Source organism: Arachis stenosperma, chromosome 3, assembly GCF_014773155.1.
Source record: "Arachis stenosperma cultivar V10309 chromosome 3, arast.V10309.gnm1.PFL2, whole genome shotgun sequence".
Classification (NCBI taxonomy): domain Eukaryota; kingdom Viridiplantae; phylum Streptophyta; class Magnoliopsida; order Fabales; family Fabaceae; genus Arachis; species Arachis stenosperma.
The window spans coordinates 132,582,370-132,609,699 of NC_080379.1; the positions used below are offsets into that span (position 1 = coordinate 132,582,370).

General features: G+C 40.0%; 1 protein-coding gene across 1 annotated transcript; it reads left to right on the top strand.

Annotated features, from left to right (window-relative positions):
• Positions 1 to 288: 288 nt before the first annotated feature.
• LOC130966707 (uncharacterized) lies at positions 289 to 26,702 on the top strand. The gene is made up of 5 exons (XM_057891525.1): positions 289 to 489; positions 14,682 to 14,960; positions 15,057 to 16,322; positions 25,509 to 25,716; positions 26,245 to 26,702. Exons 1-5 carry the CDS (start codon positions 289 to 291, stop codon positions 26,700 to 26,702), a joined length of 2,412 nt encoding a protein of 803 aa, XP_057747508.1.
• Positions 26,703 to 27,330: the final 628 nt, after the last annotated feature.

Here is a 27,330-nt window from a genome sequence, read left to right on the forward strand (position 1 = left end):
ATCACGTGCACGCGTCAGTCACGTCTACGCGTCGCTCCTCGCTGCCATCTCCTTTTGTTCTTGTGCTACAAAAACTCCATCAAATCCATCCGAATGCTACCTAAAATAAACAGAATTGCAAAAGACTCAAAGTAGGATCCATATTGGCTAAAAGATAATTAATTCTTTATTAAATTCAAAAAATTAGATGCAAATTCTTTATTAAAAGTAACACTGAGAGTCGATAAGGATGAGTTCACATTCAATGCAGTCAAGGCCATCCAACATCCTTACCCCCCAGAGGAGTGCATGAAGATTGATGTCATAAAACCCCTGGTTGAAGAAGTACATGAGATTGAAAGGCTTGAGGAAGACCTGGAGAAAATCCTTGAAGATGCCATACCTGACGTGCATGCACCAGAAGAACAAGAGGAGGCACTGACCATTCCTATGGTGGAAGATAGACCCCCCAAACAGGAGCTTAAGCCACTGCTACCATCCTTGAAATACGTATTCTTAGGAGAGGGTGGCATATATCCGATTATCATAAGCTCTGCCTTAAAGCAGTAGCAAGAAGTGTCACTGCTTCAGGTGCTCAAGACCCACAAGACAGCTATCGGATGGACTACAAGTGACCTAAAGGGATCAATCCAACTTGATGTATGCACAAAATCAGACTGGAAGATAATGCTAAACCTGTGGTCCAACCATAGAGGTGGCCAAATCCAGCTATAAAGGAAGTGGTACAAAAGGAGGTTACAAAGTTGTAGGAGGTTGGAATCATATATCCTATTTTTGATAGCCCTTGGGTGAGCCCTGTACAAGTGGTATCCAATAAGGGCGGAATGACAGTACTCCACAATGAAAGGAATGAGCTGATCTCCACAAGAACTATCACAGGTTGGTGCATGTGCATCGACTATAGGAGACTCAACAATGCCACCAGAAAGGACCACTTTCCCTTACCTTTCATAGACCAGATGCTGGAGAGGCTGGTGGCCATGTATTCTACTGCTTCTTAGATGGCTACTCTGGCTACAGTCAGATTGTAGTAGATCTTCAGTACCAAAAAAAGACAGCGTTCACATGCCCATATGGAGTGTTCGCCTGTAGGAGGATGTCTTTTGGCCTCTGCAACGCACCAGTAACCTTTCAAAGGTGTATGCTTTCCATTTTCTCAAATATGGTGGAAAAGTTCTTTGAGGTATTCATGGATGATTGGTGCACGAAATTGTAAATCACACTTTCCACAACTCGTACAACTAACCAGCAAGTGCACTGGGTCATCCAAGTAATACCTTACGTGAGTAAGGGTCGATCCCACGGAGATTGCCGGCTTGAAGCAAGCTATGGTTATCTTATTATTCTTAGTCAGGATATCAAAAATGGTTCTTAGTTTTAATTGCAAAAAATAAAAGAACATGAAATACTTGTTATGCAGTAATGGATAATGGGTTGGAGTTTTGGAGATGCTCTGTCTTCTGAATCTCTGCTTTCCTACTGTCTTCTTCTTCACGCACGCAAGGCTCCTTCCATGGCAAGCTGTATGTTGGTGGATCACCATTGTCAATGGATACCATCCGTCCTTTCAGTGAAAAAGGTCCATATACATGGCTAATCATCTGTCGGTTCTCACTTGTGCTGGAATAGGATCCAGTGATCCTTTTGCGTCTGTCACTACGCCCAACATTCGTGAGTTTGAAGCTCTTCACAGCCATCCCATCCCAGATCCTACTCGGAATACCACAGACAAAGTTTAGACTTTTCAGATCTCAAGAATACTGCAATTGATTTTAGCTTATACCACGAAGACTCTGGTCTCACGGATTGAACGCTCTATTTTCAGGAGATGTAGTCAAACTCGTGAACCAGGAACCCAACACTCAATCTAAGATAGAACGGAAGTGGTTGTCAGGCATGCGTGCATAGGTTAAGAATGGTGATGAGTGTCACGGATTATCATATTCATCATGTTTAAGTGCGAGTGAATATCTTAGAATAGAATCAAGCGTGATTGAATAGAAAACAGAAGTAATTGTATTAATCCATCGAGACACAGCTCCTCACCCCCAACCATGGGGTTTAGAGATTCATCCTATAGAAGATATAAATTCAAATGTAAAATGTCATGAGGTACTGAATGAATCTCTAAAAGTAGTTTTTATACTCAACTAGTAACCTAGGTTTACAGAAAATGAGTAAACTAAGATAGATAGTGCAGAAATCAACTTCCGGGGCCCACTTGGTGTGTGTTTGGGCTGAGCATTAAAGCTTCCATGTGTAGAGACTATTCATGGTGTTTTACTCCAGCTTTTGTGCCAGTTTGGGCGTTTAACTCCAGCTTTTAGCCCAATTTTGGCGTTTAACGCCAGAATAGGGTAAAAAGTTGGCGTTAAACGCCAGTTTGCGTCATCAAAACTCAGGCAAAGTATAGACTATTATATATTGCTGGAAAGCCCAGGATGTCTAGTTTTCAACGCAATCGAGAGCGCATCAATTGGGCTTCTGTAGCTCAAGAAAATCCATTTCAAGTGTAGGGAGGTCAGAATCCAACAGCATCTGCAGTCCTTTTTCAGCCTCTGAATCAGATTTTTGCTCAGGTCCGTCAATTTCAGCCAGAAAATACCTGAAATCATAGAAAAACACACAAACTCATAGTAAAGTCCAGAAATGTGATTTTTGCATAAAAGCTAGTAAAAGTATAATAAAAAGTAGCTAGATCATACTAAAAACTATATGAAAATACCCCCAAAAAGCGTATAAAATATCCGCTCATCACAACACCAAACTTAAACTGTTGCTTGTCCTCAAGCAACTAGATAAATAAAATAGGATAGAAAGAAAATCAAGAGGCAATAACATCTCAGAGTTTTATATGAAGCTCAAATTCTAATTAGATGAGCGGGACTAGTAGCTTTTTGCTTCTGAATAGTTTTGGCATCTCCATTTATCCTTTGAAGTTCTGAATGACTGGCATCTATAGGAACTCTGAATTCAAATAGTATTATTGATTCTCCTAGTTTAGCGTGTTGATTCTTGAACACAACTGCTTTATGAGTCTTGGCTGTGGCCTTAAGCATTATGTTTTCCAGTATTACCACCGGATACATAAATGCCACAGACACATAACTGAGTGAACCTTTTCAGATTGTGACTCAGCTTTGCTAAAGTCCCCAGTCAGAGGTGCCCAGAGTTCTTAAGCACACTCTTTTTGTGTTGGATCATGACTTTAACCACTCAGTCTCAAGTTTTTCACTTGGACCTGCATGCCACAAGCACATGGTTAGAGACAGCTTGATTCAGCTGCTTAGGCCAAGATTTTATGCTTGTAGGCCCTCCTATCCATTAATGCTCAAAGCCTTGGATCCTCTTCACCCTTGCCTTTTGGTTTAAAGGGTTATTGGCTTTTTCTGCTTGCTTTCTTCTTTTTTTTATTTGTTCTTCACTGCTTGCTCTTGCTTCAAGAATCAATTCTATGATTTTTCATATTATCAACAACATTTCTCTTTTTTCATCATTCTTTCAAGAGCCAATAATTTTAACATTCAGAAACTTCACTATCAAACTTTATGCACTGTTCAAGCATTCATTCAGAGAACAAAGAGTATTGTTTGAATTTTTCTTATTAAGAACTCAAAAATAAAATTGCTTCCTTATTCTAAAAATATGCTATTTTATTCATGTTTAATGATGATGAGAAAAATAAATTATAACTTACTTGGGGATAAAATTAAAAAAACGAAAAATAAGGACACTAATTACTACTATTCCTATGACTCTAAAAATAGATTTCTAATAGCAGAGTTATCACAAAGTTAAGATTAGGACTCAACAACCTTTATTTTGGAAGGTGGATGCTCTTTCATTCTATGGGGTGTCTGGCCCTTCAAGAGGTAGCTTCTGGCGCTTCAGCTCCTGCAGTTCACGCCCTTGCTTCTCCTGTTCCTTAAGCAGCTTGCATAGCATGCTATTTTGATTTTGCTGTTCTTCTTTCATTTGATCCATAGCTTCTTGCAGCTTGGTAATAGATCCTTCTAAGCGGTTCCAGTAGTCAATCTGTGGGATTTCTGGGAGGAACTCTTGCGCCCTCCTTTTGATGGGAATGTCTTGCACTTGTTGCCCTTCTATTGACTTTTTTTTTATTGGGAGATCAACTGAGATATACTCATCTACTCCCATTCTTACTCCAGCATTTTTATATAGCAGAAAAATCAAGCTTGGGTAGGCCAATTTGGCTTTAGTGGAGTTCTTGTTTGCAATTGTATAAAGCTCACAAGCAATCAGATGATGAACTTCCACTTGGTTTCCCATCATAATGCAATGGATCATCACTACTCTTTTAATAGTGACCTCAGAGCGGTTGCTGGTGGGTAGTATAGAACGCCCAATAAAATCCAGCCAGCCTCTAGCAACTGGTTTGAGATCCCCTCTCTTGAGTTGAATTGGGACATTCTTTGTGTTGGTTACCCACTTAGCTCCAGGGATGCATATGTCCTCTAGAATTTGGTCCAAGTGCTTATCTTGATTCACAATTCTCCTGTTAAAGGATTCTGAGTCATCTTGTAGTTGAGGCAGCTTGAAAATCTCTCTTATATTGTCATGGTGGAAGTAGATAATCCTCCCTCTGACCATAGTTCGAAAGGTATAGAAGGCGGTTCCAGACATTCTATGTTTATCTGTTTGCCACAGATTTGAGTAGAATTCCTGAACCATGTTTCTTCCCACCTTTGTCTCAGGATTAGCTAGGATTTTTCAGCCTCTGTTTCGAATTTGCTCTTGGATCTCCAGATATTCATCTTCTTTTAGATCAAATTTAACTTATGGGATCACTAACCTCAGATCCATTATTTTATAATAATGGTCTGCATATTCTTTGGTTAAGAACCTCTCTTTCTTCCAAAGTGGTTTTGGAATATTCTCTTTCTTGCCTCTTGAGGTGGTTTGTTTTTCCTTGGGGGCCATGTTCTTGGTGAGTCTTGGCTCAGTGATCATGAAAAGCACACTAAACTTAGAGGTTTTCTTGTCCTCAAGCAAAAGAAAGGAAAGGAGAGGAAGAGAGGGAGAGACAATTTCGAATGGGGGAGGAAAGGGAATGGCCGAATGGGAATTTAAAGGGGAGAAGGGTGGGTTTGAAAATTTTGAAAAAGATATGATAGAAGATATGATTTGTAAAAAAGATAGTTATGATATGCAAAAGATGTATTTTTAAAATTGAAAAGATAAGAAAGAAATTTGAAAAAGATAAATCTAATTTTGAAAAGATAGTGTGATGGGTTGAAAAAGATTTGGAGCAAATTTAAAAAGATATATGCGTTTTTGGAAAAGATTTGAAAAGAAATTAAAAAGATATATGAGTTTTGACAAAGATTTTGAAAGAAATAGAAAAAGATTTTTAGGATTAAGAAATTTTTGAAATTGAAATTGAAAGATGAGAATTTGTAACATGTTCATGCAAGAAATGTGGAAAGAAATATTAAAATTTGAAAAAAAATCTGAGTTGGGAATAAGAACCTCCTCCCCTCCATGTTCCTGGCATTAAACGCCCAGGAGTAGCATGTTTTGGGCGTTTAACGCCCAATTGCTGCCTATTTTGGGTGTTTAAACGCCTAGCCAGGTACCCTGGCTGGCGTTTAAACGCCAGTTTTCCTTTGTCACTGGGCATTTTTCTAAACGCCCAGGATGCTGCAAGTTTGGCGTTAAACGCTCAGAATGGCACTCATTCTGGCGTTTAACGCCCAAAAATGCTCCTTACTGGCATTTTTCTGCTAGTGAGCATCTTTTCTCTATTTTCTGCTCTGAATTCTTCTGTAACTCTGTGAACTCCTGTAATGGAAGATAAATTTTGTATCAAACTCTTGTAATTACTAAAAAAATAGATATGCTTAACCAATGGATGGGTTGCCTCCTAGCAAACGCTTCTTTATTGTCTTTAGCTGGACCTCACTGAATGTTATTCTAGTCTCAGTTTTGAGCACTCTTGCTCAATATTGCTTTCAAGATAGTGTTTGACTCTTTGTCCATTAACAATGAATCTTTTATCAGAGTTAGTATCTTGAAGCTCCACATATCCATATGGTGACACACTTGTAATCACATATGGTCCCCTCCACCGGAATTTTAATTTCCCAGGGAATAATCTGAGTCTAGAGTTAAATAGCAGGACCTTTTGTCCTGGTTCAAAGACTCTGGATGACAATTTCTTGTCATGCCATCTTTTTGCTTTCTCCTTGTAAATTTTTGCATTTTCGAAAGCATTGAGTCTGAACTCCTCTAGCTAATTCAACTGGAGCAATCTTTTCTCTCCAGCTAATTTAGCATCAAGGTTTATGAATCTGGTTGCCCAGTAGGCCTTGTGTTCCAATTCCACTGGCAAATGACAGGCCTTACCATACACAAGTTGGTAAGGAGAAGTTCCTATAGGAGTCTTGAATGCTGTTATGTATGCCCACAGAGCATCATCCAAGCTTTTTGCCCAATCCTTCTACAGGCCATTACGGTCCATTCCAGGATCCTCTTTAGTTCTTTATTAGAGACCTCAGCTTGCCCATTTATCTGTGGATGATACGGAGTTGCCACCTTGTGGCTAATTCCATACCGGACCATGGCAGAGTAAAGCTGTTTATTGCAGAAATGAGTGCCTCCATCACTGATTAATACTCTAGGGACACCAAATCTACTGAAGATGTATTTCTGGAGGAACTTTATTACTGTTTTAGTATCATTAGTGGGTGTTGCAATTGCCTCTACCCATTTAGATACATAGTCCACTGCCACCAGAATATAAGTGTTTGAGTATGAAGGTAGGAACAGTCCCATGAAGTCAATACCCCATACGTCAAACAATTCAATCTCTAAGATCCCTTGCTGAGGCATGGCGTAACCATGAGGCAGATTACCAGCTCTCTGGCAACTGTCACAGTTCCGTACAAACTCTCGGGAGTCTTTATAGAGAGTAGGCCAGTAGAAGCCGCATTGGATGACTTTTATGGCTGTTCGCTAACTTCCGAAATGTCCTCCATACTGTGATCCATGGCAATGCCAAAGGATCCTTTGCGCTTCTTCTCTAGGCACACATCTACGGATTATTCCGTCTGCGCATCTCTTAAAGGGATATGGTTCATCCCACAAGTAGTACCTTGCTTCAGAAATTAGTTTTTTTGTTTGTTGCTTGCTGTACTCCTTGGGTATGAACCTTGCAGCCTTATAGTTTGCAATGTCTGCAAACCATGGTACTTCTTGAATGGCAAAGAGTTGCTCATCAGGAAAGGTTTCAAAGATCTCAGTAATAGGGAGGGACGCCCCTTCTATTGGTTATATCCGGGATAGGTGATCCGCTACTTGGTTTTCTGTCCCTTTTCTGTCTCTTATTTCTATATCAAACTCTTGCAGAAGCAATACCCAGCTTATGAGCCTGGGTTTTGAATCCTACTTTGTGAGTAGATATTTAAGAGTAGTATGGTCAGTGTACACAATCACCTTTGATCCTACTAGATAGGATCTGAACTTGTCAATAGCATAAACCACTGCAAGCAATTCCTTTTCTGTGGTTGTGTAATTCTTCTGTGCATCATTTAGAACACGGCTGGCATAGTAGATGACATGCAGAAGTTTGTCATGCCTCTGTCCCAATTCTGCACCAATGGCATGGTCACTGGTATCACACATCAGTTCAAATGGTAATGTCCAGTTTGGTGCAGAAATGACTGGTGCTGTAACCAGCTTGGCTTTCAGGGTCTCAAACGACTTCAGACACTCTATGTCAAATATAAATGGCGTGTTAGCAGCTAGCAGATTACGTAGAGATTTTGTGATTTTTGAAAAATCCTTTATAAACCTCCTATAGAATCCTGCATGCCCCAGAAAGCTTCTGATTGCCTTAACATTGGCAGATGGTGGTAATTTTTCAATTACCTCTACCTTAGCTTGATCCACCTCTATTCCTCTGTTCGAAATATTGTGCCCAAGGACGATCCCTTTAGTCACAATAAAGTGACATTTTTCCCAGTTTAAAACCAAGTTAGTCTCTTGGCACCTTTTTAGAACAAGTGTCAGGTGATCAAGATAGGAGCTGAATGAGTCTCCATATACTGAGAAGTCATCCATGAAGACTTCCAAAAATTTCTCCACCATATCAGAGAAAATAGAAAGCATGTATCTCTGAAAGGTTGCAGGTGCATTACACAGCCCAAATGGCATCCTTCTGTAGGCAAATACTCCAGATGGACATGTGAATATTGTTTTCTCTTGATTCTGGGGATCTACGGCAATTTGGTTGTAGCCTGAATAGCCATCCAAAAAGTAGTAATAATCATGACCTGCTAGTCTTTCTAGCATCTGATTTATGAATGGTAAAGGAAAATGATCCTTTCTGGTGGCTGTATTGAGTCTTATGTAGTCAATACACATGCGCCACCCTGTAACTGTTCTTGTGGGAACCAGTTCACTTTTCTCATTATTAACTACTGTCATGCCTCTTTTCTTGGGGACGACTTGGACAGGGCTCACCCAGGGGCTATTAGAAATTGGATAAATAATCCCAGCCTCTAGTAATTTAGTGACTTCTTTCTGCACCATTTCCTTCATGGCTGGATTCAGCCGCCTTTGTGGTTGAACTACTGGCTTAGTATTATCCTCCAAGAGAATCTTGTGCATGCATCTGGCTGGGCTAATGCCCTTAAGATCACTTATGGACCACCCAAGAGCTGTCTCGTGTGTCCTTAGCACTTGAATCAACGCTTTCTCTTCCTGTGACATTAAGGTAGAGCTTATGATCATAGGAAAAGTGTTGTCTTCTCCCAGAAATGCATATTTCAGGGATGGTGGTAGTGGTTTAAGCTCTGGTTTGGGGGGCTTTTCATCTAGTTGAGGAGTTTTTAGATGTTCTTCTATTTCCTCTGGCTCCTCCAGATCAGGCTGAACATCTTTAAATATATCCTCTAGCTCTGATTCGAGACTTTCAGTCATACTGACTTCTTCTACAAGAGAGTCAATAAGATCAACTTTCATGCAGTCTTTTGGTGTGTCTGGATGCTGCATAGCTTTAACAGCATTCAACTTAAACTCATCCTCATTGACTCTTAGGGTCACTTCCCCCTTTTGGACATCAATGAGAGTGCGTCCAGTTGCTAGGAAAGGTCTTCTTAGAATGAGAGTTGCACTCTTGTGCTCTTCCATTTCCAGCACTACAAAGTCAGTAGGAAAGGCAAATAGCCCAACCTTGACAATCATGTCCTTAATTATGCCTAATGGGTATTTAATGGAGCCATCAGCAAGTTGAAGACAGATCCGGGTTGGTTTGATCTCTTCAGTCAAACCAAGCTTTCTGATAGTGGATGCAGGGATTAGGTTGATACTTGCCCCAAGATCACATAGAGCTGTCTTGGTGCAAATTCCCTCTAATGTGCATGGTATCATAAAGCTTTCGGGATCCTTAAGCTTCTCTGGTAAGCTTTTTAGAATGATCGCACTGCATTCCTCAGTAAGAAAAACTTTTTCAATTTCTCTCCAATCCTTCTTATAGCTTAAGATCTATTTCATGAACTTAGCATAGCAAGGTATTTGCTCAAGTGCTTCTGCAAACGGAATCTTTATTTCAAGAGTCCTGGGATAGTCTGCAAAGCGGGAAAATTGCTTATCCTGTTTCGCTTGGCAGAGTTTCTGAGGATAAGGTATTTTGGCTTTATATTCTTCAACCTTAGTTGCTGCAGGTTTATTTCCTACAGAAGTAGGCTGAGACGCCTTCTTGAGGGAGTTATTATCAGCACTTGCAGGTGTCTGATCCCTTACAGGCATTTGAACGCCAGGATTAGGTGCTGGACTGGCGTTTAACGCCAGATTCCTACCCTATTCTGGCGTTTGAACGCCAGAATTGAACATGGAATTGGCGTTTAACGCCAACTTTTCACCCTTTTCTGGCGTTTGAACGCCAGAATCCTTCCTCCTTGGGCTCTTACTGTCCTCAGATGGATTTTGGGTAGCATACTATTCGTCCTCTGTCAGCTGTTCTTTCCTTGGCTTTCTGCTGCTTTGAGTCGATGTATTTAATGTTTTTCCACTCCTTAATTGAACAGCTTGACATTCTTCTGTTATCTGTTTAGACAACTATTGTCTTATTTGGTCAAGTTGTGCTTCCATATTCTTATTAGCATCATGAGTATCTTGTAACATTTCTTTAAATTCTGCTAACTATTTTGTCAGAGTAAGTAATTGCTGGTTGAGTTCAGCAACTTTTTCTGGAGAACTAAGGTCAGTAGATACTGCTTTAGCCTCTTCCTTCATGGAGGACTCACTGCTCAAGTACAGATGCTGATTTCTAGCAACAGTATCTATAAGCTCTTGAGCCTCTTCAATCGTCTTTCTCATGTGTATAGATCCACCAGCTGAGTGGTCTAGAGATATCTGAGTTTTTTTTGTAAGCCTATAGTAGAAGATGTCTAACTGCACCCATTTTGAGAACATTTCAGAGGGGCATTTCCTCAGCATCTCTCTGTACCTCTCTGATGAGCGGATAATTTGTATGCTTTTTGGCATTGTTTTTAGTATGTTTTTAGTATCTTTTAGTTAGTTTTTAGTATATTTTTATTAGTTTTTAATTAAAATTCACTTTTCTGGACTTTACTATGAGTTTGTGTGTTTTTCTGTGATTTCAGGTATTTTCTGACTGAAATTGAGGGTCCTGAGCAAAAATCTGATCCAGAAACTGAAAAGGACTGCAGATGCTGTTGGATTCTGACCTCCCTGAACTCAAAGAGGATTTTCTGGAGCTACAGAAGCCCAATTGGCGCGCTCTCAACGGCATTGGAAAGTAGACATCCTGGGCTTTCCAGCAATATATAATAGTCCATACTTTACCCAAGATTTGATGGCCCAAACCGGCGCTCAAAGTCACCTACAGAAATTCCAGCGTTAAACGCCGGAACTGGCATAAAATTTGGAGTTAAACGCCCAAACTGGCATGAAAGCTGGCGTTTAACTCCAGAAAAGGTCTCTACACGAAATTCCTTCATTGCTCAGCCCAAGCACACACCAAGTGGGCCCGAAAGTGGATTTTTCTGTCATTTACTCATTTCTGTAAACCTTAGGATACTAGCTTTTACTACTTATAGGATCTTTTGACATTGTATCCGTACCTTATGACCTCATAACATTTTGTACACGTTTCTTTCCACAGTATGAGCCTCTAAACCCCATGGTTGGGGGTGAGGAGCTCTGCTGTGTCTTGATGGATTAATGCAATTACTACTGTTTCTTATTCAATCATGCTTGCTTCAATTCTAAGATAACACTTGTTCTTAATCCGGATGAATGTGATGATCCGTGACAATCATCACCATTCTCAACCATGAACACGTGCCTGACAACCACCTCTGTTCTATCTTAGATTGAGTAGTTATCTCTTGGGTTCTTTAATCGGAATCTTCGTGGTATAGGCAGGACCTGATGGCAGCATTCAAGAGAATCCGGAAGGTCTAAACCTTGTCTGTGGTATTCTGAGTAGGATTCAATGACTGAATGACTGTGACGTGCTTCAAACCTGTAACCTACTGGGCGTTAGTGACAGACGCAAAAGAGGGATTCTATTCCGGTAGGGGAGGGAACCAAACCGGTGATTGGCAGTACTGTGACAGAGTGCGTGCATTAGCTTTCACTGCGAGGATGGGAGGTAGCCATTGACAACGGTGAAACCCTACATGAGCTTGCCATGGAAGGAGACTTGCGTGTTTGATGAAGAAGACAGTAGGAAAGCAGAGATTCAGAAGATGGAGCATCTCCAAACCTCAACCTATTCTCCATTACTGCAATACAAGTAACCATTTCATGTTCTTTTACTTTTTACAATCAATCCTGATAATTTCTGATATCCTGACTAAGATTTACAAGATAACCATAGCTTGCTTCAAGCCGACAATCTCCGTGGGATCGACCCTTGCTCACGCAAGGTATTACTTGGACGACCCAGTGCACTTGCTGGTTAGTTGTGCGGAGTTGCAAAAGTGTGATTGCAATTTCGTGCACCAAGTTTTTGGCGCCGTTGCCGGGGATTGTTCGAGTTTGGACAACTGACGGCTTATCTTGTTGCTTAGATTAGGACTGTTTATTTTTGTTGGTTTAGAGTCTTTTAAGTTGAGTCTAGTTTCATATTCTAAGTTTGGTGTCAATTGCATGCTTTTATTTTTCTTTTAAAATTTTCGTTTTTGCATAGTCTTAGTCCCTTTTTGATTCATAAAAATTCTAAGTTTGGTGTCCTCTTTGTGTTTTTCCTTTAAAATTTTCGAAAATTTAGTGTTTGATTTCTAAAAATTTTAAGTTTGGTGTCTTTTTGTGTTTTTCTCTTTCCTCTTTTTAAAAATCAAATCTTTCTTTCATAAAAATTTTTCAATCATATCTTCTTAATTGCTGTTTTCAAAATCTTTTTTTTTCACTAATTGATTCAGTTCTCAATTTGCTTTGATCTTATTTTATTTTTAATTCTCGAATTTTATTTTATTTTCCTTTTATTTTATTTTATTGTATTTTATTTTTTTTCGGTTATTTCAAAAAAAAAAAATATAAACAAAATTTATCTCTTTGCAATCATTCTCATTTCCCTTTTGTCCATTATGGACTTAAGTGGAATTAATCAGTCCAAGAGGACTCTGGGGTCTTATGCTAACCCCATTACAGCTGCATATGGGAGTAGCATCTGTATACCTCCCATCAAAGCAAGCAGCTTTGAGCTAAATCCTCAACTCATTATCATAGTACAGCAAAATTGCCAGTATTCCGGTCTTCCACAGGAAGAACCTACTGAGTTTCTGGCACAGTTTTTACAAATTGCTGACACAGTACATGATAAAGAGGTAGATCAGGATGTCTATAGACTATTACTGTTTCCATTTGCTGTAAAAGATCAAGCTAAAAGGTGGTTAAATAACCAACCTACAGCAAGCATAAAGACATGGAAACAGTTATCAGACAAATTCCTGAATCATTTTTACCCTCCAAAGAGGATGACACAGCTAAGGCTGGACATCCAAGGCTTTAAACAAGAGGATCATGAATCCCTTTATAATGCCTGGGAGAGGTATAGAGGTATGCTAAGAAAATGTCCCTCTGAAATGTTTTCAGAGTGGGTACAGTTAGACATTTTCTACTATGGGCTTACAGAAAAAGCTCAGATGTCTTTAGACCACTCAGCTGGTGGATCTATACACATGAGGAAGACAATTGAAGAAGCTCAAGAGCTTATAGACACTGTTGCTAGAAACCAATATTTGTACTCTAGCAATGAGTTCTCTTCAGAAGAGGAAGTTATGACAATAGTCACTGACTCTAATCCTCAAGAACAGATAATGGAGCTTAATCAACAACTACTCCTGATGACTGAACAGCTAGCAGAATTTAAAGAGATGCTCCATGAAACTAAAGTTGCTAATAAAAGCATAGAACTACAGTTGAATCAAGCAAAACAGCAAATATCTAAACAGATAACAGAGGAGTGTCAAGCAGTTCAATTGAGGAGTGGGAAAACCTTGAATAACACTGCTCAAAAGAGCAAAAAGTCAAACAAGGAACAATTGACAGAGGACAACCAAACCACTGTTCAAAATCCCTCTGAGGACAGTGAGAGCCCAGAGAGGAATATTGGCGTTCAAACGCCAGAAAGGAAAGGAAAGCTGGCGTTAAACGCCCATTCCTTGCCCAGTTCTGGCGTTCAAACGCCAGAAAAGGGGGAAAAGCTGGCGTTAAACGCCCATTTTCCACCCAATTCTGGCGTCCAAACGCCAAGGGAGGATCAGACACCTGAGAGTGCTGACAGTAATCCCTCTAACAAGGCTTCTTCAACTACTTCTGTACGGAATAAACCTGCATCATCTAAGGTTGAAGAATATCAAGCCAAGATGCCTTATCCTCAGAAACTCCGCAAAGCGGAACAGGATAAGCAATTTGCCCGCTTTGCAGACTATTTAAGGACTCTTGAAATAAAGATTCCTTTTGCAGAGGCACTTGAGCAAATACCTTCTTATGCTAAGTTCATGAAAGAGATCTTAAGTCATAAGAAGGATTGGAGAGAAACTGAAAAAGTGTTTCTCACTGAAGAATGCAGTGCAGTCATTCTAAAAAGCTTACCAGAAAAGCTTCAAGATCCTGGAAGCTTTCTGATACCATGCACATTGGAAGGCACTTACACCAAGACAGCCTTATGTGATCTTGGAGCAAGTATCAATTTAATACATGCATCCACTATTAGAAAGCTTGGGTTGATTGGAGAAGTCAAACCAACCAGGATATGCCTCCAACTTGCTGATGGCTCCATTAAACACCCATCAGGCATAATAGAGGACATGATTGTCAAGGTTGGGCCATTTGCCTTCCCAACTGACTTTGTGGTACTGGAAATGGAGGAGCACAAGAGTGCAACCCTCATTCTAGGAAGACCATTCCTAGCAACTGGACGAACTCTCATTGATGTACAAAAAGGGGAAGTAACCTTGAGAGTCAATGAGGATGAGTTCAAGTTGAATGCTGTAAAAGCAATGCAGCATCCAGACACACCAGAGGACTGCATGGGCGCTGACATTATTGACTCTCTGGTAGAAGAGATCAATATGGCTGAAAGCCTAGAATCAGAGCTTGAGGACATCTTCAAAGATGCTCAAACTGATCAGGAAGAGCCAGAGGAGGCAAAGGAATTTTCGAAAATTCCTCAGGAGGAGGATAAGCCTCCTAAGCCTGAACTCAAACCACTACCATCATCCTTGAAATATGCATTTCTGGGAGAGGGTGACACTTTTCCAGTGATTATAAGCTCTGCTTTAAATTCACAGGAAGAGGAAGCACTAATTAAAGTGCTAAGGACACACAAGACAGCTCTTGGGTGGTCCATAAGTGATCTTAAGGGCATTAGCCCAGCTAGATGCATGCACAAGATCCTGTTGGAGGATAATGCCAAACCAGTGGTTCAACCACAGAGGAGGCTAAATCCTGCCATGAAGGAGGTGGTGCAGAAAGAGGTCACTAAATTACTGGAGGCTGGGATTATTTATCCTATTTCTGATAGCCCCTGGGTGAGCCCTGTCCAAGTTGTTCCCAAAAAGGGAGGCATGACAGTGGTTCATAATGAAAAAAATGAACTGGTTCCTACAAGAACAGTCACAGGGTGGCGCATGTGTATTGACTACAGAAGGCTCAATACAGCCACCAGAAAGGATCATTTTCCTTTACCATTCATAGACCAAATGCTAGAAAGACTAGCTGGTCATGATTATTACTGCTTTTTGGATGGCTACTCAGGCTACAACCAAATTGCAGTAGATCCTCAAGACCAAGAGAAAACAGCATTCACATGCCCTTCTGGCGTGTTTGCCTATAGGAGAATGCCTTTTGGTCTGTGCAATGCACCTGCAACCTTTCAAAGATGCATGCTCTCTATCTTCTCAGATATGGTAGAGAAATTTCTGGAAGTCTTCATGGATGACTTTTCAGTATATGGAGACTCATTTAGCTCCTGTCTTAACCACCTATCACTTGTCCTGAAAAGATGCCAAGAAACTAACCTGGTTTTAAACTGGAAGAAATGTCACTTTATGGTGACTGAAGGAATTGTCCTTGGGCACAAAATTTCAAGCAGGGGAATAGAGGTGGATAAGGCAAAGGTAGAGGTAATTGAAAAATTACCACCACCTGCCAATGTTAAGGCAATCAGAAGCTTTCTGGGGCATGCAGGATTCTATAGAAGGTTTATTAAGGATTTTTCGAAAATTGCAAAACCTTTAAGTAACCTGCTAGCTGCTGACACGCCATTTGTGTTTGACACACAGTGTTTGCAGGCATTTGAGACCCTGAAAGCTAAGCTGGTCACAGCACCAGTCATCTCTGCACCAGATTGGGCATTACCATTTGAATTAATGTGTGATGCCAGTGATCATACCATTGGTGCAGTGTTGGGACAGAGGCATAACAAACTTTTGCATGTCATTTATTATGCTAGCCGTGTTCTAAATGATGCACAGAAGAATTACACAACCACAGAAAAAGAGTTGCTTGCAGTGGTCTATGCCATTGACAAGTTTAGATCCTACTTAGTGGGATCAAAGGTGATTGTGTACACTGACCATGCTGCTCTTAAATACTTACTCACAAAGCAGGATTCAAAACCCAGGCTTATAAGATGGGTGTTGCTTCTGCAAGAGTTTGATATAGAAATAAGAGACAGAAAAGGGACAGAGAACCAAGTAGCTGATCATCTGTCCAGAATAGAACCAGTAGCTGGGGCGTCCCTCCCTTCTACTGAGATCTCTGAGACTTTCCCAGATGAGCAACTCTTTGCCATTCAGGAAGCTCCATGGTTTGCAGATATTGCAAACTATAAAGCTGTGAGGTTCATACCCAAAGAGTACAGTTATGTGCAGAGAAAGAAATTAATTTCAGATGCCAAATACTACCTTTGGGATGAACCATATCTCTTTAAGAGATGTGCTGACGGAGTGATCCGCAGGTGTGTACCCAGAGAGGAAGCACGAAGGATCCTATGGCACTGCCATGGATCACAGTATGGAGGACATTTTGGAAGTGAGCGAACAGCCACTAAAGTTCTCCAGTGCGGCTTCTACTGGCCTACTCTCTATAAAGATTCCCGAGAGTTTGTGCGTAACTGTGACAGTTGCCAAAGAGCTGGTAACCTGCCTCACGGATATGCCATGCCTCAACAAGGAATATTAGAGATAGAATTGTTTGATGTATGGGGAATTGATTTCATGGGACCATTCCCACCATCATACTCAAACACTTACATTCTGGTGGCAGTGGACTATGTATCTAAATGGGTAGAAGCAATTGCTACACCCACTAATGATACCAAGACTGTGCTGAAATTCCTCCAGAAAAACATTTTCAGCAGGTTTGGCGTCCCCAGAGTGCTAATCAGTGATGGGGGCACTCATTTCTGCAATAAACAGCTATACTCTGCTATGGTTAGATATGGAATCAGCCATAAAGTGGCAACTCCGTATCATCCACAGACAAATGGGCAAGCTGAAGTCTCTAACAGAGAGCTGAAAAGAATCCTAGAACGGACTGTAATGGCCCGAAGAAAGGATTGGGCAAAGAGCTTGGATGATGCTCTGTGGGCATACAGAACAGCATTCAAGACTCCTATAGGAACCTCTCCATACCAATTGGTGTATGGGAAGGCCTGTCATTTGCCTGTGGAACTGGAACATAAAGCCTACTGGGCAACCAGATTCCTAAACATGGATGCACAGTTAGCTGGTGAGAAAAGACTGCTCCAGCTAAATGAGCTAGAGGAGTTCAGACTCAATGCCTTTGAAAATGCAAAAATTTATAAGGAAAAGGCAAAGAAGTGGCATGACAAGAGATTGTCAACCAGAGTCTTTGAGCCAGGACAGAAAGTTCTGCTCTTCAACTCCAGGCTCAAATTGTTTCCAGGAAAACTCAAATCCCGGTGGAGGGGTCCGTATGTGATTACAGGAGTATCACCATATGGATATGTTGAGCTTCAGGATATTGATTCTGACAAGAAGTTCATTGTTAATGGACAGAGGATCAAGCACTATCTTGAAGGAAATTTTGAGCAGGAATGCTCAAAACTGAGACTTGAGTGATTCTCAGTGAAAGTCCAGCTAAAGACAGTAAAGAAGCGCTTGCTGGGAGGCAACCCAGTCATTAGGAAGGTGTATGATTAGTTCTTACAGAGGCAAATATCAAAAATGAAGGAATTCACAGAGTTACAGAAAGATTCAGCTCAAAAAGCAGAGAAAATGAGCTTACTGGCGAAAAAACGCCAGTAAGGGGCATTTTGGGCGTTAAACGCCAGAATGGGTACCATTCTGGGCGTTTAACGCCAGTAATGGTACCATTTTGGGCGTTAAACGCCAGAATGGGCACCATTCTGGGCGTTTAACGCCAGGTGTGCAGCATCCTGGGCGTTTTGGAAAAACGCCCAGTGAGGAAGAATTTCTGGCGTTTAACGCCAGCCAGGGTACCTGGCTGGGCGTTAAACGCCCAAGTGGGGCAACAGATGGGCGTTAAACGCCAGCTTGGTGGGGGACCACAATTTTGTTTTCAAATCAGATTTTTTTTTTCAAACTTTCCTTTTCTCACCCATACTTTTCTACAAAATCACACTTCAATCATTCATCATTCACTTCCAAATCTTCAAAAATCAAAACCTTTTTTTTCAAATTTATTTCAAATCAATTACAAACATTGTTCAAAAATTTCACCCTTTTCTCAATTTCTTCTCAAATCTTCTCAAATCTCCTTTCAAATTCCTCTTTGTTTTCGAAAAACTCCCCTCCCCACCTTATAAATACACGTTTGTTCCACTCTTCCAACCACACCATTCGAATTTTCTCTTCCTCCCCCTCTCTTCTCTCTTCTCTTTTGCTTGAGGACAAGCAAACCTCTAAGTTTGGTGTGCTTTTCCGTGATCACTAAGCCAAGATTCATCAATATCATGGCTCCTAAGGGAAAACAAACCAATTTAAGAGGCAAGAAAGAGAATAATCCAAAGAATCTTTGGAATGAAGAGAAGTTCTTAACCAAAGAACATGAAGACCATTATCATAAAATAATGGGTCTGAGGTCAGTGATCCCGGAAGTTAAATTTGATCTGAAAGAAGATGAATATCCGGGGATCCAAGAGCAAATTCGAAACAGAGGATGGGAAGTTCTAACCAATCCTGAGACAAAGGTTGGAAGGAACATGGTTCAGGAATTCTACTCAAATCTGTGGCTAACAGATAAGCAGAGAATGACTGGAACTGCTTACCATACCCATAGAACCATGGTCAGAGGGAAAGTTATATACTTCCATCTGGACAAAATAAGAGAAATATTCAAGTTGCCTCAACTGCAAGATGATCCTGATTCCTTTAATAGGAGGATGGTGAGAGTAGATAAGGGGTTGGATCAGGTTCTAGAGGACATATGCCTCCCTGGAACTAAGTGGATAACCAATTCTAAGGGTGTCCCAAACCAACTCAAGAGGGGAGACCTCAAACCAATTGCAAGAGGTTGGCTAGACTTTATTGGGCATTCCATATTGCCCACTAGCAACCGTTCTGAGGTCACCATCAAGAGAGCAGTGATGATTCATTGCATTATGCTTGGAAAAGAGGTGGAGGTCCATCATGTGATTGCTTGTGAGATTTACACAATTGCAAATAAGAATTCCACTGAAGCCAAATTGGCTTATCCAAGCTTGATTTCCTTGCTCTGCAAAGAGGCTGGGGTGAAGATGGGAGTAGATGAGTTCATACCCATTGAACACCCAATCACCAAGAAGTCAATGGAAGGACAAGTGCAAGACAACTCCATCAAAAGGAGGGCGCATGAGTTCCTCCCTGAACTCCCTGAAATTGGCTACTGGGCCAACCTAGAAGCATCTATTAACAAGTTGCAAGAGACTATGGAGCAACTGAAGGAAGAACAGCAGAATCAAAACTGCATGCTCTGCAAATTGCTGAAGGAACAAGAGAAGCAGGGGCGTGAAATCCAAGAGATGAAACGCCAAAAGCTCTCCTCTCAAGCTGAGGGAGCATCCACTTCTCAAAATCAAGGTTGTTGAGTCCTAACTCTGTGAAAACCTCTATCATTAGGAGCCTATCTTTTTTCGTTTTTCTTGTCTTATTTTATATTTTTTTGTCTCATCTTATATCTATATTTGAGTCTTGTTCTTAGTTCATAATTAATAAAATTTAAGTTTATGCCTTAAAGCTATGAATGTCCTATGAATCCATCACCTCTCTTAAAAGAAAAATGCTTTAATCACAAAAGAACAAGAAATACAGGGTTTCGAAATTTATCTCTGAAACTAGTTGAATTAGTTTGATGTGGTGACAATACTTTTTGTTTTCTGAATGAATGCTTGAACAGTGCATATGTCTTTTGAATTTGTTGTTTTAAGAATGTTAAAATTGTTGGCTCTTGAAAGAATGAGGAGAAAGAGAACTGTTATTGAGGATCTGAAAAATCACCAAATTGATTCTTGAAGCAAGAAAAGTAGTGAAAAAAAAAATTCGAAAAAAAAAGAAAGAAAAAGAAAAAAGAGAAAAAAAAAGAGAAGGAAATAAAGTTGTGATCCAAGGCAACAAGAGTGTGCTTAAGAACCCTGGACACCTCTAATTGGGGACTTTAGCAAAGCTGAGTCACAATCCAAGAAGGTTCACCCAATTATGTGTCTGTGGCATGTATGTATCCGGTGGTAATACTGGAAGACAGAGTGCTTTGGGCCACAGCCAAGACTCATACACTAGCTATGTTCAAGAATCATCATACTTAACTAGGAGAATCAATAACACTATCTGAGTTCTGAGTTCTTATAGATGCCAATCATTCTGAACTTCAAAGGATAGGGTGAGATGCCAAAACTGTTCGGAGGCAAAAAGCAACTAGTCCCGCTCATCTAATTGGAGCTATGTTTCTTTGATATTTTGGAGTCTATAGTATATTCTCTTATTTTTATCCTATTTTGATTTTCAGTTGCTTGGGGACAAGCAACAATTAAGTTTGGTGTTGTGATGAGCGGATAATTTGTATGCTTTTTGGCATTGTTTTTAGTATGTTTTTAGTATCTTTTAGTTAGTTTTTAGTATATTTTTATTAGTTTTTAATTAAAATTCACTTTTCTGGACTTTACTATGAGTTTGTGTGTTTTTCTGTGATTTCAGGTATTTTCTGACTGAAATTGAGGGTCCTGAGCAAAAATCTGATCCAGAGACTGAAAAGGACTGCAGATGCTGTTGGATTCTGACCTCCCTGCACTCAAAGAGGATTTTCTGGAGCTACAGAAGCCCAATTGGCGCGCTCTCAATGGCATTGGAAAGTAGACATCCTGGGCTTTCCAGAAATATATAATAGTCCATACTTTGCCCAAGATTTGATGGCCCAAACCGGCACTCAAAGTCACCTACAGAAATTCCAGCGTTAAACGCCGGAACTGGCATAAAATTTGGAGTTAAACGCCCAAACTGGCATGAAAGCTGGCGTTTAACTCCAGAAAAGGTCTCTACACGAAATTCCTTCATTGCTCAGCCCAAGCACACACCAAGTGGGCCCGGAAGTGGATTTTTCTGTCATTTACTCATTTCTGTAAACCTTAGGATACTAGCTTTTACTACTTATAGGATCTTTTGACATTGTATCCGTACCTTATGACCTCATAACATTTTGTACACGTTTCTTTCCACAGTATGAGCCTCTAAACCCCATGGTTGGGGGTGAGGAGCTCTGCTGTGTCTTGATGGATTAATGCAATTACTACTGTTTCTTATTCAATCATGCTTGCTTCAATTCTAAGATAACACTTGTTCTTAATCCGGATGAATGTGATGATCCGTGGCAATCATCACCATTCTCAACCATGAACACGTGCCTGACAACCACCTCTGTTCTATCTTAGATTGAGTAGTTATCTCTTGGGTTCTTTAATCGGAATCTTCGTGGTATAGGCAGGACCTGATGGCAGCATTCAAGAGAATCCGGAAGGTCTAAACCTTGTCTGTGGTATTCTGAGTAGGATTCAATGACTGAATGACTGTGACGTGCTTCAAACCTGTAACCTACTGGGCGTTAGTGACAGACGCAAAAGAGGGATTCTATTCCGGTAGGGGAGGGAACCAAACCGGTGATTGGCAGTACTGTGACAGAGTGCGTGCATTAGCTTTCACTGCGAGGATGGGAGGTAGCCATTGACAACGGTGAAACCCTACATGAGCTTGCCATGGAAGGAGACTTGCGTGTTTGATGAAGAAGACAGTAGGAAAGCAGAGATTCAGAAGATGGAGCATCTCCAAACCTCAACCTATTCTCCATTACTGCAATACAAGTAACCATTTCATGTTCTTTTACTTTTTACAATCAATCCTGATAATTTCTGATATCCTGACTAAGATTTACAAGATAACCATAGCTTGCTTCAAGCCGACAATCTCCGTGGGATCGACCCTTGCTCACGCAAGGTATTACTTGGACGACCCAGTGCACTTGCTGGTTAGTTGTGCGGAGTTGCAAAAGTGTGATTGCAATTTCGTGCACCACTCTCCCAGGCATTGTAAAGGGATTCATTATCCTCTTGCTTAAAGCCTTGGATGTCCAGCCTTAGCTGTGTCATCCTCTTGGGAGGGAAATATTGATTCAGAATTTTTTCTGACAGCTGTTTCCAGATCCTTATGCTGGCCTTAGGTTGGTTATTTAACCACCTCTTAGCTTGGTCTTTTACAGCAAATGGAAACAGCAATAATCTGTAGACATCCTGGTCTACTTCCTTATCATGTACTGTATCAGCAATTTGTAAGAACTGTGCCGGAAACTCAGTAGGTTCTTTCTGTGGAAGACCAGAATATTGGCAATTTTGCTGCACCATGATAATGAGCTGAGGATTCAACTCAAAATTACTGACTATGATGGAGGGTATACAGATACTACTCCCATATGAAGCAGTAGCGGGGTTAACATATAACCCCAGAGTCCTTCTGGACTGTTCATTTTCACTTAGTTCCATGATGGAGAAAGAGAGATGATGTGGATTTATTTTATTTATTTTAATATATATTTTTTTAAATCCGAAATTAAAAATAAAATAATCAAAAAAAGTGAGGATTTTCGAAAAGGTGAGGAGAGAAAAAGAGTGGTTAGTAAGTTTTGAAAAAGATATGATTTTTAGAAAGAAAAAGTTTTGAAAAGATATGATTGAAGAACAATTTAAAAATATTTGATTTTTAAAATTGATGACTAATTTAATGCAAAATTTTCGAAAATTTGGAGGAAAAACACCAAGGAACACTAAACTTAAAAATTTTAAGATCAAAACACAAGAAGAACTCAAGAACACTTTGAAGATTCACAAGAACACAGCGAATAAAAATTCAAAGACTCAAAGGATTCAAGAACATAAAAAGAACACCAAACTTAAAATTTTTAGAAAACCAAAAATAAATTTTCAAAAATTAAATAAAAACTAACAAGAAAACACCAAACTTAAAACATGCAACTAAACTCAAACAGAAAAATCTAAAAGAAAAATAATAAATTTTTTTGAAAAATTTTGAAAAGAAGATAAAAGACTCTGACCCAAAAGACAAAATTTTCCTAATCTAAGCAACAAGATAAACCGTCAGTTGTTCAAACTCAAACAATCCCCGGCCATGGCGCCAAAAACTTGGTGCACGAAATTGCAATCACACTTGTAATTTCGCACAACTAACCAGCAAGTGCACTGGGTCGTCCAAGTAATACCTTACGTAAGTAAGGGTCGATCCCACGGAGATTGTCGGCTTGAAGCAAGCTATGGTTACCTTGTAACTCTTAGTCAGGAGATTAATAATGAAAAGGGTTTTTGTTTGCAATATCATAGAAGAGCATGAAATAAGAGGTACTTGTGGTTCAATAATAAAGAATAGGTTGGAGTTTTGGAGATGCTCTGTCATTTGAATCTCTGCTTTCCTACTATCTTCTTCTTCACGCACGCAAGCCTCCTTTCATGGCAAGCTGTGTGTAGGGTGTCACCGTTGTCAATGGCTACTTCCCATCCTCTCAGTGAAAATGATCCATGTGCGCTGATGACAAGTCATCTTAGCCTAGTTTCACTAGTCTTTTTCTTTTGTTTTCACTTGAATTATGCACTTTCTTGAGGTCTAAGCAAGCCAATTTGGGTAGATTTTCATACTTCCTTTGATTTAATCAACCATAGATGAATTAATGCAATTTCATGAGGTTTTATGCTATAATTGTTGCATATTATGATAGATTGAATATCTCATGATCTTGAGCATAGCTTTGATGTGTTTGGTTGATTAATGATAGGTGAAGAAAGCTTGGAGAAAGGTTGAAGCAAGAAGGAATGGCTAGGAGCAAAGAGAGGGCAATGGAATAAGTGAAAATGAACCAGGAAGCAAAAAGCTGGACCAAAAGTTAGCCTCAAACTTTTGCACAAACTTTTGGGTGAAAAGTTAGCCCCAACGTTAGCCTCCAACTTTTGGGCTAACGTTGGCACATGAGAATTTCTCCCTGGGGCACCAAAAGTTTGCGCCAACGTTAGCCTCCAACTTTTGGGCTAACATTGGCGCATGAAAATCAATGAAGGAGGAGCAAAAGTTTGCGCCAACGTTAGCCTCTAACTTTTGGGCTAACGTTGGCGCCATAAGTATACAAGAGGAGGCCAACGTTGGAGCAAAAGTTAGACCCCTAACTTTTGCCCCAACGTGGATAGCAGCAAAGCATGTCTACTGATATGAAAAGTTAGAGTAAAAGTTAGCCTCAAACTTTTACTCAAACTTTTACTCAAACTTTTGCAAAACTCCAACCCGGTTCAATTGGTTCACTTTGATTCCTCTCCAAACTCCAAGAGCAATCAACCAAGGCCTCTCTCAACCCAATTCCACCAAGAGCAAAGGCCCAATTCAAAGCTTGAAGATCATTTGAAGAAAGTGTATAAATAGGATAGAATTCAAGTTATTCAGGGAGCTTCCCTTTTTAGTTTTCATAGAGTTTTCTTTTCGGTTGGCATTGGGAGCTCACTTTTACATTCTAGCATTGTTGTTTTAATTCAAGAGAATTGGAGAGGAGAATTGATCTCTCTTCTTCCTTGTTCTTGCCAAGCACTCTTTACTTTCCTTGCTTCGGATATTAGGGAGAGAATTGAAGAAATTCTGTTTCAATCTCACCTTGGGATCTTGTTTAATTTTCTGCTTAATTAAATTTCAGTTTCGGTTCTTTGCTTCTTCATCTAATCTCTTTGCAATTTACAATTTCCTTGCAATTGTTCTTGTTGGATCTAGGAAGGCATTGAGATCTAGACTTGGTTCTCTAGTCTCTTGGGTCCTGAGATCCGGATTTCCCATTTACCACTCCCTGTTTAATGTTTCCATGCTCATTTACTTTTCTGTTTAAGATCCGGTTTGATCCAACCCATTCTCTAATTCTCTGCTTGTTGCAATTTTACTTTTCCTTGTTTAATTTCGGCAAATCCAACTCCCAATTCCCTTTACAATTCACGCCATTTACATTTCTTGCATTTTAAGATTTTGCAATTTACATTTCTTGCGTTCTAAGTTTCCGCCATTTAATTTCTTGTTCTTTAAGATTCAACACTTTAATTCCTGTTCTCTTTAATTTCATGCCAATTACCCATTCCCTTTACTTTCTATGCAATTTAAATTCTGCAAATCACAAATCACTCAACCAAATCTTGATTCGCTTGACTAAATCAACCACTAAACTAAAATTGCTCAATCCTTCAATCCCTGTGGGATCGACCTCACTCCCGTGAGTTATTATTACTTGATGCGACCCGGTGCACTTGCCGGTGAGTTTTGTGTCGGATCGTTTTCCGCACATCAAGTTTTTGGCACCGTTGCCAGGGATTGATTAGATTGACAATGATTAAGTGAGGTGGTAGTTTAGATCAAGCATTTTTTTTCTTTATTTTTGACTAACCCACTAACTGTTTGAAGTTTTGTCTCAACTAACTACACTCTATTCTCAAAAATACCAATGTATATTCCTTGTGATTGATTTATATGTCACAGGAAAGAAGAGCAGCCAGAGGGAAGGATATCATTGAAGAAGGAGTTTCTGAGAAAGAAGAACACCACGACATAAAACCGCAACTTATCACATTAATCAAGAAAAATTATTCCTATGGTGGAAACCCATTGGAAGATCCTGAACAGCATATATCCATTTTTCTAAGGACTTGTGGTGCTGTCAACCCCGATGGTGTAAATCATGACACCTGTAAGTTCTTGTTATTTCCCTTCTCACTAAGGGATGAAGCTGCACAATGGTTCGAAACCATTCCCCAGGGAAGTATTACTAGTTGGGACGATTTGGTTACCAAATTTCTGGCCAAATTCTCCTCATTCCAACAGGCCATCAAGTTGAAAGAGGGAGAACATCCATTCACACAAAGAGAAGAAGAACCACTCTTCATGGCATGGGAAAGATACAAGAAAGCAACTGACAAAGTGGGTATTCGAGCTTTCTATGAAGGATTAACCCCAGAAATAAGAAAAGCAGTGGACTACTTCTCAGATGGCCTACTCAAAGCAACATCAATTGCCCAAAGAACTGCAGATTTTAAGGACAAAGAAGTCAACAATCAACAATCGTTTGAAAAACAAGAAAATGCAATTTTAGAAAAGGAATTAATGAATCGTGAAGGAGTGAAGACAATCATGAATCAAAACAAGCATCTGCACGATCAAACTCAACAACAATTGGAGTCAATATCTAGACAAATTGATTTTCTGCATTCGGCTACAGTGAAGGCACAATTTCCACCATGGAAGCCACATTCTTATCTAAGAATGAGGGCATCTCAACATCAGGAACAAAGGGACTTCAACTACAACAACCCCAATTTCCCAACCCTGCAAAAACACCACTATACCAGCAACAATCAATACATACCACCACACTACCCACCCTTCCAACCCCCAACTCCCAACAATCAGCCAATCTCACAAGACTCTCAGAGGATCACTAATCTGAACATCATAGTAGAGAGAATGATGAAACATCAAGAGATGATAAGCAAGAACCATGAGGCCTCATTCGGGAGAATTGAGAGGCAAATAGAACAATTAGCTAAGAACTTCACAGAAGTAAGTGAGAAGAAGGCTAAAGGAAAAGAATCACTCATCCAGGATGAACATCATAAGGCAAAATCTCACTTAGAAGGACAAGGGGACAAGGAGAAGGAAGCACAGAATCTGAGTTGAACAAGCACAGAGGATGTCAAGCTAGTGACAATAAAAGAGCGCTTGTTGGGAGGCAACCCAACCAGAGGTAACCATCTTTTCATATCCAATTCAATAAAACTGTAAATTAGTTTTATCTAGATTGCAAGAAGCTAAGTTTGGTGTTGCACACTAAAACAACCTAAGGGGGAATGAAGAATTCTAAGTTTGGTGTTCCACCAAAATCCCATTATGACACACATTCTCACCTTATGCATAATATGGGCTTCAAGCATACTGGATGAATTAGTTAACTCTTTTGCTGTTTTCTAGTATTCAGCCTTATTACTTTTGAGAAAAAGAATTTTGCACATGGTTAATGAAAACCTTTGGCAAGGTACTAAGTTTGGTGTTCCCACGCCAAAGTAAGTTCAAAAAGCCCACAAATAAATCATGCAGACTAACCACTGTTTCTAAGTGCTTGGGGAACAAGCAACTTCCAATATCACTGCAGAATATCATACAAACTTTTGGAGATTTTTAGCATCATCAACCAAAGAGGAGAAAGATGAACATGAAAGTCAGCATTGATGATGATGAGAAGAAGGAAAGCAAGTGAACTCCAACAGGTTGTATTGTTAAGTGATTATTGTACATCAAATATTGCTGT